Source organism: Panthera uncia (assembly GCF_023721935.1).
Source record: "Panthera uncia isolate 11264 chromosome A3 unlocalized genomic scaffold, Puncia_PCG_1.0 HiC_scaffold_11, whole genome shotgun sequence".
In the NCBI taxonomy this organism is placed as follows: Eukaryota; Metazoa; Chordata; class Mammalia; order Carnivora; family Felidae; genus Panthera; species Panthera uncia.
The window spans coordinates 18,428,305-18,447,308 of record NW_026057578.1 but is presented as its reverse complement, the minus strand read 5'-3'; the positions used below and the strand labels follow the sequence as shown (position 1 = coordinate 18,447,308).

General features: G+C 42.7%; 1 protein-coding gene across 5 annotated transcripts in view; it reads right to left on the bottom strand.

The window, feature by feature from the left end:
• Positions 1-19,004, bottom strand: part of CHD6 (chromodomain helicase DNA binding protein 6) — a 205,940-nt gene that overhangs the window by 63,819 nt on the left and 123,117 nt on the right. For all 5 annotated transcript variants that reach the window (XM_049650774.1, XM_049650776.1, XM_049650778.1 and 2 more), the window contains 3 exons: positions 17,862-18,117; positions 16,841-17,051; positions 7,999-8,194 (listed from right to left, as the gene is read on the bottom strand). In XM_049650774.1, the coding sequence (XP_049506731.1) occupies positions 7,999-8,194; positions 16,841-17,051; positions 17,862-18,117 (663 nt within the window). The remainder of the gene's footprint in view (positions 1-7,998; positions 8,195-16,840; positions 17,052-17,861; positions 18,118-19,004) is intronic.

Here is a 19,004-nt window from a genome sequence, read left to right as displayed (position 1 = left end):
ACACACACACACACACACACACACACACACACACACACACACACACACCTTTTTTAGATAATAGCATAGCATACATACTTTTTTCCACCTTATCTTATTTTTTTTTTCACACACCATATACTCCAGAGATGACCCCCTAGCAATATATGGAGATAATCATTCTTTTATCAAAGTTTTATCCACTATGGTTTAGTCAGTCAGTCTTCTATTGCTGAACAACTAAGTTGTTGAGCCTTTGGCTATTATAATTAGTTGCCCCATCTCCTTTCAGTATCTTTAGTGGCAGTAAATCTATGAGAAGATTTGATGGATAGTTGGTAAACAAAGGAAGTGATCAAGGTAACTAATATGGTTTATGGAACCTATAAAGCACTAATAATAGGTGGCTACAAGTAGTGACACTGATTTTCTTTCTCTGGATCATCTGACATTGTAGGCAAATTACAAGAAGGAGTTTAAAAAATGTTCTGAGCAAAGGTCCAATACAGGATCAGTGCAGACGCCACTAATTACCTTCTTGTTATCCACATGCCCCTTCTTCCTTGCTCCCAGAACCCTGATGCTTGTAGAGGGCAGCAGTGTGTTCACCTGAAACCATCTGCAGCCTCCCAGGGATGATAAAGTAATACAGCCTGGACAACGAAGTGCAGCAGAAGTCTATCGGGGACATCTGGAAAAGTCCTGCCCTCCTGACAGAAGCACCACACCTTCCTTCCTGATCTTTCCTGTCTGGTCCGAAGTATCCATCTTGGAACAAAGAGGTTGTAACTCACACTCCCTGAGGATGGTGGAGCAGGAAAACAGAAGGAATCTGGGACTTGGATGACACTGTGAAGCCACCTTGCCCCGGACTGCCATCTCCAGACTTCTCATTAACTAAGAAAAACAAACCTGTTCTGGGGAGTGGGGGGGAGTCACTGTCACAAGCAGCTAAATGACACCAGGAGGTAACACGTGCTCTCCCGAAATGCCTTACCTGAAAGATAACAAGGGTGACTCCTATCACATTTAAGAGACTCATCATTTTACACCTAAATCTCACGGACAGGCCTTACTTATTTCCCTGATCAGAACTCACACACAAAACACTGTGGTAAAGTCGGTTAAGCGGCCGACTTCGGCTCAGGTCATGATCTCGCGGTCCGTGAGTTCGAGCCCTGCGTTAGGCTCTGTGCTGACTGCTCAGAGCCTGGAGCCTGTTTCGGATTCTGTGTCTCCCTCTCTCTCTGACCCTCCCCCGTTCATGCTTGCTCTCTCTCTGTCTCAAAAATAAATAAACGTTTAAAAAAAAAAAAAAAGAGAGGAACGCTTGCAACAAGGGCAGCAACTGAAACGAAGTCCAAACAAGATCCTCAGCAAAGCTGAGTAAATGCAGAACTTCTAGAGCAGGCCACAGGGGCGGGAGGCAGTGGTGCTACCCACCCTCACAGGAAAATCAGAGTTCTCACGCTCTCCCAAGGCACGACGTGCAAGCTCAGAGTTTGTTCTTCACTGATTAATACATTTGAGTCGAACACGGCCAGGCCTACAAGAAACAACTAGTGATGTTCAGAAAATGAAAAACAACCAACGAGGCACAGATCCCAGGGACTGCAATGGCAAGAAGGGGGAGCCGCTTAGTTGAACAAACAGTGACAGATTTCAAATTGATACCAGCCCCTGACTCACTATTGTCAGTTTCAAGTCCAGAACTTGGCAAACCTTGTCCTACATTTTTACAACCACACAAAAATTAAATAGCTGGTACAAAGATCCAAGCACAACGCTGACTCCTCTCTTGACCATAACTACTTTTTCAAATCATTTGCTACATTTTAAAAGTACATTTTCTTTAATACTTTAAAATGCTACTTGGTCCTTAATGAAAATCCACATTTCAGAGAAGTTAAACACAATTGCCTATAGTCCCACCTGAACCTAACCACGTCTAGCACAGTGGTATAGCTTCCTAGCCCACCTTCTCTGCCCAAGTATTTTATTTCAGGTCCAGCAATTTTACATTTCTTCTGGCACTCTAAAAGTGCGTATCCACAGGCCAACTACTTGTGCAGAAGAGGACTCAGGGGCTCTCCCTGCAGTAGGAATCAGAATACATTAGATGGTGCCCTCCCTTAACTATCTCCTTTGCAAGCCTGCTTTGGAATTGCAAGTTTCTGGATCCAGATTTATTCCTTGGGGAAAGGTATTATCCCCTCTTAAAATGTAAACATTTTGGAGGAATAGCACAGATACCTGCTCACTCCATTTCTACTATGTGACTCAATTTATCACCCAAACCAAAGTCCTGGGCACTGTAGTCTCCTCAGGGCCTGGCCTGCTGTCTAGGGCTCAATAAATGTGCCAATAAGTCAGTCAAGAGCTGGCTGACTACTGGAAGCAGACAGAAGTTGGTAGCATAACAAAAGGGTGCTTTGTGGCAGCCAAAAAAGAAGTGGGGAGTGAAAAGGAGAGGCCACTGGAAGGAGAGATAGGAGCGTACTCAAAAACCTGACTCACTTTATTTGGGGTTGACGCTGTAGTCAGTGCCCATTCCATCTGCTTCAGGGGTGCCACCTATGCTCATTCTCACCTTTTTTTGTTCCCTTGGTCTGTAACATTCTTCTGATCTCATATTTGAGATACTGCCTTGTAGTCAGGTCTCTCTGCTCGTATGTCACCCTCTTAAAGAAGCCTTCCTAGATCACTCTCTAAGTCAGGACACCAACCTCCACCATTCTTTTATTTTTTATTTTTTTAAGTGTAGAGAGCCTGAGAGAGAGTGAGAGCAGGGGAGAAGGGCAGAGCCAGGGAGAGAAGAGAATCCACGCTCAGCATGGAGCCTGATGTGGGGCTTGATCCCTCGACCCTGGGATCGTGACCTGAGCCAAAATCAAGAGGCGGATGCTCAACTGACTGAGCCACCCAGGTACCCTGCAACCCTTGCCATCCTCTTAGTCTGTTTTACTTCTTTGTAACAAGTATGCGATCCGTTACTACCTCATTTATTTTTCCTTGTCATCCCACAAAAATGGAAGTTCCATGAGAGCACTAACCATTGGTATTGCTCACTGCTGTGCCTCTAGTCCTTTGAACAATGCCTGGCAGGTCCCAGTGCTCAGCAAATACTGAACGAATGGACTACACAATGGAACATTCACAAATTCCCAACTTTCTTCCAGCAAAGAAAAGTAAAGCCAGTGGAATCTAGCTCTCTGAGGTCAGGGCTGGATTCCCTCTCCCTTCCCAGATCTTGTGGACAGACAGCTGCTGCATTCCCCTGTGGCAGTGCCCTCTGCCAGTGGCCCTGTTCCCATGCTTTCTGAATCCTCCTTTTAGGGACCTTATCAACAGGACAGACAAGGAACCTTATGGACCCACCACAGTTACCCAGTCCAACCCACAGGAACTCTGGCCTTAAAGAGCAGGAAGCTCCCAGAGGAAAAGGAGTGTCACAGAGCAATGAGAAAGCAAGGTGGTCATGGTCTCGGTGAGGGGATGCGTGGTACTCTGGTACCCTGCTACTCCCATAGGCCTGTCTCTGACCTCTGAGCTGGTAGCACTGCTGGCTTCCTGCAGGGGAGACAAGAAACCTGCTTTTCACTGCTCTCCGTCATCCTCAAGCTACTGTCAACACCCTTTGCCATTTCTTAGTTTTGGTGCTCCAGGAAACCTGACGCACCAGGACTGGGTCACAGCTGTGCCTCCCAAACAAAGGTGACAAAGAGTGAATCTACGCTCCTGATTTTCTTATACACACGGACACTAACATAGACATATTCAAGGTGAGAGAGAACAGGTAGCATTTACCTGAGACCTCCAGGTAAGATCTGCTTATTAAAGGGACCTCAAGTTGATTCACCTTGGAGACTGCTGCAGTCCTTTGGTGGTCACTTTATTCTCTCGTTATCCCTGAGCAGTGCCTGGTTCCTACCCTAGATCCTAATGAACTTCACTTGTCTGGAAGGTTTGGGAGGGAAGTGCTCCCAGAGTAGATACTATAGGAAGAGTCCTAGTTCCCTCTCCTCGTACTTCCACAGGGAATGTCTGCTCCCAGGCAGGAACATGAGAGTCTGTCTCTCTACCCTCCTTGTCTTCTCCCTATCCTGAATGGAGGAGACCTGACTGATCAGTGAAACGTAAGATCCAGTCCGAGCTCCTGTGGACTCACCCCTTCCCCTCGTCTTTTCTGTCACTGGTGGTCCTGAGTGGGCAGACTCTGCTCTGCAGATGACTGCCAGTGGTTCTCTGTGGTGAGGGTGTACGAGCGCAGGAGTCTGAGGGAGCCCCATTCTGGCTACAGGTCAAGCTGTATCATCTAATCCACCTTCACAGTCTATTAAGCTCATCTTTTGATCCTCCACTGTATTACTGTGTCTATTTCTTCACTGGTTCAGATTTAGGCATGGAAGACAGATAGAACTTACTGGACTCCTCAGGTTCTAACAAGACCAAAGGAAATAGCATGTGACACTTGATGTCATTTGTTTTATGAAGACCTAGATTAAAAAAAAAAAAATCTCTAGCAATTCCTAAGCCTAATTCTATCCCCATAGCACAGAAAACCCCAGCAACATGGTCAAAAGAGAAGGCTGAACGAATGAATGTTTGAGAATAATGAAGCCTGTACCAGAAATGGTAACACTGCTCTCTGACTTTCAGCTGACTTCTCAGAGAAAGAAACTATGTTCTCTAGCTGTGGAAGCTGGTTGTCTGCAGACCCTTCTCAGGGCCTCAGGCCTACTTAGCTGAGCCCAGCCTCCCCTACTCAGGTTGGCTTCACTTCCAGTGCTCTGAGAGGGTCTGCTTTGGATCAGTCAAGAAACAGCGTCCCAACATTGGCACTGCTTCTCCATGCTGGCTTGCCTGGGGATAACCACGGACTGCACCAAATCTTTCCAGGCTGTTTGAGTCCAGAGTGAACACTCACACTTTCTATCATCTGAACTTGGACCTCTGGAGCTATGCTGAAATCCCACTAGGGTAGGGCGTGAGACCCTATTCATAATGAGATTCTCCCATCTGTGGCCCTGACATTGATATCAGGCAGAATACATCTCAGTCTACACACAGATAGGTGTTCTATGCCAAGGCCATCTCCCAAGAGAAATACAATCATCATCTATCAGATCAGGAATTGTAGTTCTTCAATAACCGTGAAGAATTACAGATGACTGAAAGCTTTCACGCATTTAACCAAAAATATTAGATTATATACACATGTGTAAATGATTGTGTGTAAGTTAACATGACGTAACTAGCAAGGATAGTACTGGGGAGCAGTCCGGTTAAGTTTTCTACTGTTAGGGTTAGGAACACAGCTCACTGATGTTCACAGCTGCGTTCACCTGTAGTTCTGGGATGGTCTCAGGGTCCCAGTGTCCAGACTCTCTCCCTGACATCGTACTTACGGCCTGTGCTATGAGGGCACATGGCAGGGAGAGGGTGGAAGGTGAGCATGCACCGTTCTGTGGGCAGCCTCCAGGCCCCGTGCTCCTTCCCGCGCCAAGCAAGCACACCACCTCCATCTCTGCAGGTGACTCGGAACTAGACCTTCCTTTCTCTGTCCCATCTTCCTCACAGCCCCCCAACCCCACTCCCCACTAACATGGATCCCACCTCCCTGCCCTAACATTACTTTTCCCAATCCTTTAATTTCTACCCCAGTCTGGCTGACATTTCAAAAATAAAGGACTGGTCCCTCTAAGTTACAAAACTTTTACATGAAAATAACAATGACAACAATAGAGCAGAGAGCAGTAGATGTAGAAGGCACAGTGGCCAGTCTGGAGCCCACGGGTTGAGGACTTCTAACTAACTGGGACCTGCAGCTCCCACTGTCACTGAGGCCCTCACTCATTTACCTTCTGCCACGTTCCTGGCTCTTGTCCCCTCGCTGCATAGCCTGCAGTGCTGGTGGTCTTTGTTCCTTCACTGAGGAGGAGCGTTAGAGGAAGTTCAGAGACTGACTCCACTGGAAGTCTCACACAGACCAATTTCCATGTGACTTCGCTGCTATTCCTTTGTTCATCTCTTGCCAGTTCCCCAGCAGTGGACATTAAAAACAGGTTTTCCAAAGCTTCTCCCTTTTTCCCAGACCCTAATTCTGGACAGCCCCACGTACCCTTCCGGCTGCTACACATACAAATCAATCACCTCAAATGACTTCACCTTCTATACCAGGCTTGACCATTCTCGTTTCTGCCCTTTCCTATCTCTTGGCATTGGCACCTATCTGCAACTGGTAATGTCTAGGATTTCACCTAGATCAAGCATGGTGATCCCCAAATCTCTGCCTTGACCATGACTTGCCTCCAAATGCCAGCCTTATGTTTCCAATTTCCCTCCTGGAAATTCCTCCAGGCATATCCAGCTACCATGGCCTCAAATTGGCCAGGTACCGAGCCTCATAGTCAGATGAGCACTGCAAAGGAGCACAGAACTGGACTTAGGAGATCACCTGTATCGGGGTCAGCAAACTTCTATAATAGTGAATATCTGAGATGTTGCGGGCTATGGTCTCCATTCCGATACTCTGTCACTGTAACATGACAGCACCAGAGATCATATGTATACGGATGGGTGTGGCTGTATTCCAATAAAACTACTTGAAACTGGCTAGCCAATGGGCAACAGTTCTGCACCACCTAATCTATATCACTACCTAATTAAGTTCTTGCTAGTTACCTAATCAAATACTAACTTTTGTTTATTTTTATGTTAGTGCTGAGTATAGCATTCCTTTAAAAATTGGTTATTCGTTACATCTAGCAACTCACCTTTGACCCAAATACCCCTTCACCAGTAGAAAGGCCTGATGGGGAACTAGTCATGTCCACTGATTTTCTTTGAAGTTGGATGTTGAAACAGTGCCACACAATTTGGTTTACAAATGAGTCCCCCCCCCCCCCCGTGGGTTTCAGCCAATTGTCACCAATTTAATAATTTAAACTGCCATCTAGTAGACTGCTTTCTTCAAACAAAATTTTATTTGGAAACTCATTAAATGAAAAAGGCAAAGCCAAATGACTGTGAAGTGGTGGGTAAAATGCCCCCAGCTGAGCTCCTTTCCCAGCGTGTGTTCCCTTGCAGCATCCCCTAAGGCACCTCTTCTGTTTTGTGGCACAGCAGCCTCCAACCTTCTTTTATCAATCACCTGTATCATGAGAAAGGTTCTGAGCCACCCACCACCCTCCCCACTCACCATATTGGCATTAGCAAATATCCCAGCATTCAATATATACTTAGGGCAGAGTTGATCATTAATGAAAATGGGAGGTAAATCTAGAAATGGTATTCTTGACAAGTTAGAATCCTTTTAGCAGACATACTGTCCTATCTGGCCAGCATGCTACTGTTTTTACTTTGAAGCAGGGTGGATAAAGAACTCTGATCCAGAGAACTGTTAGCTCTTTTTCTTGTTTATGCTTTTTTAAAAAAAACTGTATTAACTCCAATCTTTACAAGAATCTTTTAAAGCCACCAATTATCTAGTCTGGTTAAAACTAACAAACATGTCTGCAAATTCACTCAACTGGGCACACAGAATCTCTAATATGCAGATTAGGTAGACAGCAAGTGAACTAGGGAGGGTGCCTGTCACCCTGGCCACACAACGGAACCTGGGGTTAGGTGTCTCCTTTACTATCTAGGACAGAAGACCATCTAACAAACCAACCAATGAAAATGCCTGAATCAATCTACATGTCAAAAATTAGAGGATTAGTCAAGCTTAATATTTTTCTTTATGTCTGATAATAAATAGCTCTATTCTTTATCTGGAGGTTACCATTGTGAAAAACCATTTGGTTTAAAGCAAAAAGAACCACTCTCTGATTAGTGGGAAAGGGTGACATTTACTTTTCGTTGAGTTTCACCCCCTGGCCGAGGCCCTAAAAGCCTGCGGTCCAGCTGATACCCTAGCATGGAGCATGGCAGACACTCTCTAGCAAGCCAGGCCCTATCGTGATGTTCTTAGATGCAGGGGCAGCTAAGGCAAACAGCAATCATCCTAATGGTTACCTGCAAGTCATTTTGTGGGTTCCAGTCTGAATCAAATATGATGCAGGTATCAGCAGCCGTGAGATTGATCCCCAGGCCTCCCGCTCTGGTGCACAGAAGAAAGACAAAGCGGTCTGAGTCTGGCTTACAGAACCGGTCGATGGCTGCCTGGCGCAGGTTTCCCCGTACTCGCCCATCAATTCGCTCATAGGTGTATCTGAGGGGACCCAAACGAATGAAAGCCCAGGTGTTAATCATGACTTCAATGGAGAGCAGCAAACAACGCAGGAAGCTGTTGACCCATGGCCTTAATCCCTCGCTTCTACATTGGGACTAAACTAGAGCAGTCCACAAGGAGTCCCACCCCCCACCCCCAGCCCACATATTCAGCAGGGCAGACACCTAAAACCGCATTGTGAAACGTACCCCCCACCAAAACAAGCCAACAAAAAACAAACCAAACCAAACCAAAAGTGTCAACCACAAACTAAGGGACTAGAAGAATTGTGAACATAAAATATCAGTCCCCACAGCCTGAGCAACTTATTCTCTGGTATTTCCCAGTTTTTACTTGCACTGAATCTAATCCTAGAACCAGGAAAAGCAAACAAAAGCCTCAAACACCTACTTTTAGTAGTGCTCTTAAGGAATCAAAGTTCAAATCAGTGTGTAGCTGCTACAGGGTAAAGTGAAAATGGGAAGCAGACTGTACTGACAGACAGTCCTTGTGCGTCTGGGCTGGTCATTTCCAGTCTGTCACTTCTCCCAGGCAGTACACTGCCACGCAGATAAACCACAGGGAAGGTTTCTGAGCTGTGTTGGGGGTTGGGGGACAAAAACTGAGGACTTCTTTGAGGAAAATAAAACGAGGAAGCAAAGCTAACAATCATTAAGAAGGCACATACCTGTGTGGAAACAAGGGCGAAAAGCACGGTGGAGGAGAGGGTAAAAGGAAGGAGAATAAAAATAAAACTGCTATGGGAGTGCATTACTACCTGTCCATCCAATAAACATACGCAGAAGGGATCTTTATGATGGAATCATGTGATTAATACAGAGCTAAAATACGGTAGCAAGGTGGACAGCTGCTGAGCACCTAATTCTTTTCTTATTTACCCTGAGCAGGAAATGGTTTATAAAGTATAACTAAAAGGAACCTCGTAAGGAAAGGATCAAGTCACCCTGGACTCAACAACAGCCAAGAACACGAATCCTGACAGAAACCTTATCAGTAGCCCAGAACTTGGGAAATCGGATCCCTAAAACCTCAGATAAATAAGTGGTAAGGGAATAAGGATAGATAGACACTTTAGGGTCTCTGTGTGGTTCTAGAAAATGGAGTTTGGCTATATAATCCTGACTTCCTTGAAGAAAAGGAAAATCCATGTAAAGAAACCACCCAAGGAAACAATATGTAGAGAAACCGGACCAACTCAGACTCATAAGGACAAATATAAAGCAAAGAACCAAGTGAAAAGGGGGTCTTCCTTTTACAAAGCTACAGTGCATCAACACCTGGAATTATAGGTGTGGATTTTTTCCTTTTTCTTCCTTTTTAATGTAATAAACGTAAGAATAATATGTGGGACTACAGAAGCAAATAAAACAGGAGGTGATGACTTCTATAAGGGCAGACTAGGAAGAGCTGTGTCAAGATAAAAGTGAAGGCTGTATGCCTAAATTCTATAAAACCACAAGGCAGCTAGATATAATGGTCATTCTCATTAATAGCAGCCACAGCAGTAGTATTAGTAGCAAGCTCTTAAGCATCAAGCTACGTGCCAGCCAGCCAGGCACCGTGATACACACTCGATCTGCACCATCACTTTATAACACCTCATGATAATCCTAAGGGATGTTTTTCTTATCATCCCTATTTTAGACTCTAGGAAACTTCCAAAACGAAAACAATAAAACCCCATACAAGCAAACTAATTTGCTCAGTCACTGAGCAGGTGAGTGGCTTGAACTGAGATCCACTGGACTCAAAGTCCACATTCTTTAAAAAAAAACTTTTTTTAATGTTTATTATTTATTTTTTGAGAGAGAGAGAGAGAGAGAGAGAGAGAGAGTGAGTGTGAGCAGAGGAGGGGCATACAGCGAAGGAGACACAGAATCCGAAACAGGCTCCAGGCTCCGAGCTGTTAGCACAAAGCCCAACATGGGGCTCGAACTCACGAAACATGAGATCATGACCGGAGCCAAAGTTGGATGCTTAACCAACTGAGCCACCCAGGTGCCCCTCAAAGTCCATATTCTTAACCAGTTTGCTGTATGGCCTTCATATTGTACCCTACATTTCAATGCAGGAGAATGGAAAGACTGCCCTAAAAACTTAAAAGAGACAAAAATAAAAGAATTTAAAGAAAAATTTTAAAGGGGCACCTGGGTATCTCAATCGGTTAAGCATCTGACTCTTGGTTTCGGCTCAGGCATGGTCTCTTGGTTTTGTGGATTCGAGCCCCACATTGGGCTCTGTGCTGATGGTGCAGAGCCTGCTTGGAATTCTCTCTCTCCCTTTCTCTCTCTGCCCCTCCCCCACTCACATGGTCTCTCTCTCAAAAATAAACTCAAAACATTTTTTTTAAAAACTTAAAAGAGAAAATTAAAGATAAATAAGAGACACCAGTAAATTTAGGAAGGTGATAACTCTAGTGGAAGGTGGAAGAAGACACTATAGGTACCAACATGGTTTTGATAAACCAGTACACTGAGAACCTGCACTGAGTACTCAGAAATTTGGGCATGTGGGTGATATGACAGAAGTACAGGATTTGGAGCCAGAGGACAAGGTTGAGATTCAATTAAATGAGAGATGCCACCACCCCCACCAGCATACATGTGAGCAATTAATGCTGCAGGCACAGAGGATTCGTGTTCTTTGACAAGACACCTCTAGCCATCAGAGAGAAGTTAGAAGCCCATAGATCGAGGGAGGCAGGGAATTAGCACAGCGTTAAAGAGGAGGAAAAATCAATCGTGATGCTACAGTGATGCTACAGCTCAACCGTCAGCCAGGGAAAAAATTCCCATAAAACTATACTGTTTTGCCAGCTATGATATAAGAACAGTTTTAGAAATTGTGCAGGATGACTGGAACATTAATTCTCATTTCCATTACTTGTTCAGTTTCGAGGAAGTGCTTTCAAAGAACACAAAACTAAAAACCCATCCCATTATTTGAGCTCTTTTAAACTGTTCCTCACTCCCCTCACTCCTGAGCCAGATCCCTTGGCTATGCCCTCACCCCTGTATGAGAATATGGCATGAAATTAAGCGGGACCAAAACCAAACTGACAGCTGGAGAGGCAACAAGGCTCAAGAACAAAGAACATCTTGAAGGCTAGCAAGTCTGAATGAAGAAATCAGACATCAAAAAAATTTTCACACAAAACATCAGTGCAGCAATTAACCCTCTGAGTCAACTATATTTTGAACAAAATCCCTAGGAGTTTATGTGGCTCATCAAACTGTAATTCTCAGTCACTGTCAAATTTCAACAAGAAGCAGGTGGCAGTCTAGAAAACCTGTGTGCTTTGTTTTGGGAAGGGGGGGGTAGTGACATGTTTTTTGGCACAACAGGAAATGCTGACCTCAGAAGGCCTGAAGGAAAATGAAAAACTTTCTCATCTCTCAGTAATAACCAGAATCCCACTCACAATAGCCATACACATACAGAATACTTAGGATTAGGCTCAGAGAAAGAAATATGTAGGACTTGGCAACATGACTCTAGGCGCCATGTTGGTTTGTTCACCATGTCCCTAACACCTCCAGAGGTTCTAGCACAAGGCAGGCATGTCATAAATATTTAGTGAACCAACAGTGTATATGGAATACCTGAATACGTGCAGTGAATAGCAGATTCTTCAGTTTTGCAAAGATGTCAATCCTGTCCTACTAAATGTATAAAAGCCAATCAAAATCCCAACCAATGGATATATGTATACATAAACACAAATGTGCACGTGTGTGTACCCACATACATATATACTTTTTCTGTAGTCAGAGACTGTAGTCAGAGATAGATTAAAAAAGAATAATTCTGAAGTTTATCTGCAATAATACATGAGCAAAGGAATAGAAATAATGATCAAAAGAATACAAAGGTTAGACACACACCCAGCATAAATAGTATTTCAGTATATTTTATGGACAGTGTTTTATATAAATGGAGGAATTATTGAATAAAAAATGAGACACATTTGGGAATAAATTAGACATTCATTATATGCCATTTACCAAAATTACAGAAAGACTGAAGACTGAAATGTAAAAAAAAAGAAAAGAAAAGAAAAGAAAAGAAAAGAAAAGAAAAAGAAAAAAAACAAAGAAATCTAGGGAAAGATTCTCAGATGAGAAATAATTCAATACTGAATGTCCAAAGGGATCGTGCATTGGTGGCACCAGGTAACCCTGAAAATGGGGATGCAAAGAGTCTAAAACAGAGGAACTGGCTGAGTGTTTGTGAAAGTATCAGCCTACAGATCACCCACCCCAACCTTGAAGAGGGCAAAATAGAAGACCTTTAGCCCTCTCTCCCCCAGGAGACACCAAGCACCATTAGAGGTACTATACTGAAAAAAGGGAAGAGCGAGAGACTGAGAACTCCCTATTTCTCGCCACCCGTTCCTCACAACTGGCTCCCATTACAATCAAGCTCCCATCCTCTAGGCAGAAGACAGGAAGAGAAACACCCCCAAAATACAGACACTGGAGGTTCCCCAATGAGATGATCCAGTTAGATGGATAGTGTTCATATATGGAGAGTAAAACCCACAGTCAACAGCCTGGCCCACATACCCAGAGCTTCTAACCAGCCCACCATCTGCCAGCTAAGACCAGACATGAAAGGAAAGCCTCTGATCTGAAACACAGAGCCTCTGCTTCTGGTATGGAGGCAGAAGTTCCTAACACACCAGCCCTCCAGCAAATGACAACCACAAAATGAACAAAATACAAAAAAACAAAACAAAAATTTTTAAAGTGGAAGATAAAATATAAACTTTCCAGAACTGAAGGAACACAGATTTCAAATGAGAAAGACCTGTTCGGTATCCAGGTCAACAGATCCCATACAAAGGACAGTTCGCTGTGCAATTCCACAGATCTGGGACAAAGAGGATAAATCAATGCTTCCAAATAGAAATACATGTCACATACACAGACCAGGAAGCACAAGGGCTCTGAACTTCTAAGCAGCAACCGTGGAAGCTAGAAGACAGTGGACTAAAACCTTAAAATTCTGTGGGGAAAGGATTTCTAACCTCCAATCCTAAACCCAAACTGTTACTCAAGGAGAGCAGACTGCGAACATTCCAGACAGTCTCCACATGCATTTATCATTCACCCTTCCTCAGAAGCTCCCCAAAGCCATACACGAGATTCACCAAGGAGGTTTTATTCCAGAGGGAAGGAAAGGAACTTGTCAGTGTGATGAAGGAAGGGAGAGCCCAGGTGGCAACGTGTACCAGGTGGGAAGAGCAGTTGGCCAGAGCATGCAGGACAAGCAGCCCCACCAGAGGCGGCTCTGAGCCCAGGAAGCGGACAGGCTTGAATGTAACAAGAGGAGATTTAGACAACCAGGGTCAATTCTGGAGCTGAAATTATAATAAGGAAATAGAAAAACAGGCAATAAAATGAAAGGAGAATTTTTAGCTTCATGAAAAATAAAAACTGTGAGAGAAAAAAATGTAAACAGCATACTATAGGTCAGAGCTATCACTCAGCATTTGTGTAAGTCGTGTGGTGGTTATGAGGGGCAATGAGAAAAGATAAATGCTCATCTTCCATAGTGGGAACAGGTAACACCTAAAACTAAACATCATCAAGATATTACAACTACTAACATTACTTAGGTATGGCTATAAATCCCAAAAGAAACAGCATAAAGGACTTAAAGTCATTGTTTCTGGGGCTGGAAAAACGGGCTGGGAGGGAAGGGTGCTATCAGGAAAGGCACTTTTTTTAAAAGTCTAACAGAACAATTTGGTTCCCTAAATTATGTGCATGTATAACTTTGCTGGAAATAAAAGCTAAATTAAAAAGAGAAAAGTGGGGCGCCTGGGTGGCTCAGTTGGTTAAGCATCCAACTTCGGCTCAGGTCATGATCTTGCAGTTTGCAAGTTCGAGCCCCACGTCGGGCTCTGTGCAGGCAGCCGGAGCCTGGAGCCTGCTTCAGATTCTGTGTGTTCCTCTCTCTCTGCCCCTCCCATGCTCGTGCTCTGTCTCTCTCTTTCAATAATAAATAAACATTAAAAAAAAATTTTTTTTAATAAAAAAAAAAAAAGAGAGAAAAGTAACCATGATATTAAGGCCAGAAGAACCCTGCTGGATGCTGCTGGGGTGAAGAAACCACAAAAAAAAGTGTAAAGAAAATACTTGAGAATATTTATATAATTGCATGGTTTTCAAACCCATGAATTTAAGTATTTAACCTTACCTTTAAGCATAAATAAGCATTTAAGTTTATACAAAGCTGCTTTAAGACTGCAAGTTTTGACTATTTCAAAATTTAAAACTTCTAAAAATAAAATAAACAAAAACTCACACTCATAAACAAAAAGTCAAAAACAACACTGGGGAAGTATTTGTGCTCTATTCTTTTTTTTTTTTTTTTTTTTTAATGTTTACTTATTTTTTGAGAGAGAGAGCACGTGTATGAGAGCACGTGAGCATGAGTAGGGGAGGGGCAGACAGAGGGGGAGACACAGAATCGGAAGCAGGCTCCAGGCTCTGAGCTGTCAGCACAGAGCCCCACGCAGGGCTCAAGCTCACAAGCTGTGAGATGATGACCTGAGCCGAAGTCGGAGGCTTAACCGACTGAGCCACCTTGGTGTCCCTGTGCTATATTCTTTAGTAAACAAATAGTTCTTATAAATAAAAAGGCAAAGAGCAACAGAAAATGGAGAAAGAACATGAATGATCAATTCAAGCACACAAAAATACAAATAGCTAATATATATATGGGAAAATATTTACTCTCATTATTAATCAGAAATACAAATTAAAACCAGATGATTTTGGCTTATTGAATTAGTTAAGATTAAGCAGCAAAAACAGTATTAATCAGAGAATGAGGGGGGAAAAAGCATTCTCATACACTGCTGAAAGGCATAAAAATAAAAATATCTTTCTAGAGGGTGTTTTGGAAATATGTACCAAATGCTTTTTAAAATCAGAATTTAGCCTAAGGTAATAACTGGAAACATTCACAATGACTGTAAAGGGATAGCTACAGAGTTCCTGAAAATGCTGAAAAACTGGGAACCTATGAGAAAGAATATTATCAAAACTATGTTGTGGGGAAATGAGTTTAAAGAAAAATCCATGATATATTAAATAAAAAGGAGAATATATAAAATTGACAACGAAACTAAATGTTTGCATGTGCAATGTAGAAGATAACTCCCTGAGTATGAGTGGGAGCTCTGAGCCAGTAGTGGTGTTATGTATGTCCATATATTCAAGAGAAATTGGAATACCTAAATAACTTGAAAATAAAATGAGCAATAAATGCTAAGGAAAACTAGCATAAAAGGGTGCTAAGTAGAGACATCTGTACTTAGCAAAAGTCTATTAGTTACTCATTCTATTAGTTCTATTAGTTCTATTCTATTATTACTCAGTCTATCAGTTACTCTATCTGTTACTCATTTTGGAGGGGTTCTCTAAAAAAAGCCAAACTGCACACTAGTAGTTGCATATATTTTGAAAAGGAAGATAATATATATATTTATAAAAAGCAAGTGTTCTGGAAATGGGTTCCTAATCTATAGTGAATTTACAAAATATGAAACTACTTTCACTAGTTTCGATTTACTCATTATAAATTCCTCAAAGAAAAAAATAATGTAAGTCTCAAGAATTCTCTACCTAAAGACCTCCACTACAGGGCTCTGAGAAATTCTTTTTATTGTCTAATTTGATTTGAGAATTATTCATGTAACATTAAATGTCAGCGTATCCCATAGTTGAATCTGTCATTTGTTTTAATACTCTTTCTATAAATGTTATAATAGCAAACAGAATTTTCAAGGATATTTAAGACAACTGAGATTTGCTATAATTAGTATATGAAAACAAAGATTTCCTTTAAACTCAGCAATGCGAAAACTAATAGTTTCTATGACCTTAAGTCTTTTCTCATTGCATAAATTCTTAAAAATCAACTTATCATCTTCGGATCATTGCTGTGTCCCAGTGACTGGAAACATAATGTTCACTGGATAAAGGAACAAAGTAGAACCCACATGAATCCAAACAACCCATATAACATAACCCCACAGACTGTTCACCTGCGTGAGTAATGGGACTTGGACTCAAGGAATTAACAGGAGTATGAACAAGACAACAGACTGGAATGCTATAGCTAGTGTATCATAAAACCTTAGAAGGTTTGCTGACAAAGGACAGAAAGTGTACCCAAGTTCTTTTTTTGTGGGCTGTCAGCTTATACTCTTAGCAACTTGATACAGGGATGTTTTCCAGGATATATTTCTCTCATCATTATTAAGCAAAAAATAAAAAAGGAAATACATTGTTTTCTTAACCTTCTCTAATGCTTTTGAATTCCGTGTCTTACAACTAGAGAGAATATAAATAAACATGTAAAATTTCTTTTTTAAGCAAAGCAAGGGCTCCACATCATCGGCTGCAGCGTTCACTTTAGGCAGTTAAAACTGGGCATACTTGATCACGGGATTTAACTCTGAATTTCAGTCAGTCTTTAGGAGGAGATTCCTTTTCTCCGTGTTTGAATGCTTTGTTGTTGTTACAGCATAATTTCTGCATGAATCAAAAAGGTATCAAAACAGGGAACCGCCTGCAGCTTCTGATGAACAGCTCTGACACAGGTTCTCACCTTCTCTGGATGAGATAATCTTCCAGGATATCGAGGCAGCGCACCATCTGCGAGAAGATGAGGACTTTGTGACCACCTGCAATCAGCTTAGGGAGCAGTTTATCAATCAGCACCAACTTCCCTGCTGCTTGAATCATGGCCTGCAGCTGAAAGTCAGGGGCATCGGGGCTGTGGGTTTTTCGGAAATCTTCCAGAATTTTCTCCTCTGCCCCTGAAAAGGAATGGGACAAAACTATTCCTTGAACAAACTATGAGGATAAAAGCTGCTCTCTGCTTTACGGGTCCTAGAAAAATGAGGTGAATTCCTAGGTCCTGGACCAGCAGGCCGGTTGGTGAGGCAGTGCTGTGGTGCATACCTGGTCTGCGCCCGCAGCAGAGGGGCTGCAGTGGCAGCAGGGCCATTTTGCAGAGAACACAGGTGCTTTGCTTTCCTGGGAGATCTCACCAAGGAGAGAAAGAACTTGAGATACCAGGCTGACCCATGCAAGTAAAGAATCTCCACAGAGAGCTGACAAAAAGACATACCTCTCGACATCACAAAAACTAGCTACAGGCAAATCCAAGCCACCTTTTATTTAAAATTTTATCAGAAAGTTTTATGTAAAAAAAAGCTTCCAACATGTTCTCTACTTAATATAGTTAACTGTTAATTCATCTGCGGAGAGTTTTAGTCTCATTGCATGGCGATCATTTATTCAGCTAAGTGATAGTTTCCTGTCCCAAAGTGCACAGTGTGGGCCAGACTGCAAGTAAATAAAGGGCAGCAGGCTGCTGAGTGCTATCCGTCTTCTGAGGGCAGAGAGTTGGTAGAGGCAGGTTCAGAACTTAGCTCCGTGCACTCACTGCTAGATGGCTTACCCAGATCTACCAACCTCTTTGAGCCTCAGTTTCACGCTTCATAAAAAGGTGAGCAAACATACATCCTAGCATCTAATGGAACTCAATACCTAAGACTGTCGGTTATTATCAGCTTTTGGCACATAACACCAGGCCCGAGTTGCTCCCTGTTTCCCTGACTCACCATTGATCAGGTAGGGATGGTTACAGCACTTTCTCAGCTCCATCATGGTGTTGATGAGATTGGGCATATTGTGTTGATTTGCCCCCTTGGTCAGGAAGGAAAAGTTCTTCTCCAGGATGGCACGGTAGTACTTTTTCTGGATATTGGTGAGCTCTACTTCAATGATCGTCTCCTGTTTAGGAGCAAGGTTCTTTTCCACATCATCTTTCAGCCGCCGAAGCATCATTGGTTTTAGGATAGACTGCAGTTTCTTCACCTGTCCAGGGAAATGAGACCTGTTCACCTGCCCCACTCTGATTTTAATGACTGATTACCGGGCTATTCCAACCTTCACTACACTCTCCTGCACATCTATTCATAGCACTGCAGTGGTAGACTATATGAAAGATCACACTGATACCCTGAACATGGGGAGTTTATAATAGGATCTAAAGGAAAAAAGGGATCTGGTTGTAATTCCCAAGTAATTACAGAGAACCTAGGTGACAACCTCGCATGAGATAAAGGGAGAAAGACATGAAAGACAGTACCTATTCTCTGGATGGAGAAACCAAACCCCTCTTGCTCTACCATGCATTCATGTGCGGCAATTACCTGAGGACAACTTTAGCTGTGTTAGGAGGTACAGGCGACACATTACAAAAGGGAGACTTAGATGCTAAGAGAACAAAGTAAAAAGTAGAGGCAATCTGGGCATGGGCAAAATGTGTGTAGGGGGTTAAAACTTTCAGTCATAAAATAAGTTAAGTCCTGGGGGATGTGATTTAGATCATGGTGACTACAGTTACTAATATTGTACATTTGGAAGTTGCTAAGAGAGGAGATCTTAAAAATTCTCATCACCAGAGAAAAAAACTGTAGCTATGTATGGTGACAGAGGCTAACTAGATTTATTATGATGAACATTTCGTAATGTATACATATATTGACTCATGGTCATGCACACCTGAAACTGAAGTTATATGTTCATCATATCTCAGGTTAAAAAATAAAAAAAAGAAGTAGAGGCCATCTGGAAGCAGACTCCTCCTACAACTTCTAAGTAATGGCAGCGAACACGTTTGGTGTAGCAGCATTTACAGTTAATGTTGTAAGATGATGTCTCCCATGCCATCACACAAGCTGTCACATCAGGGGTACTTT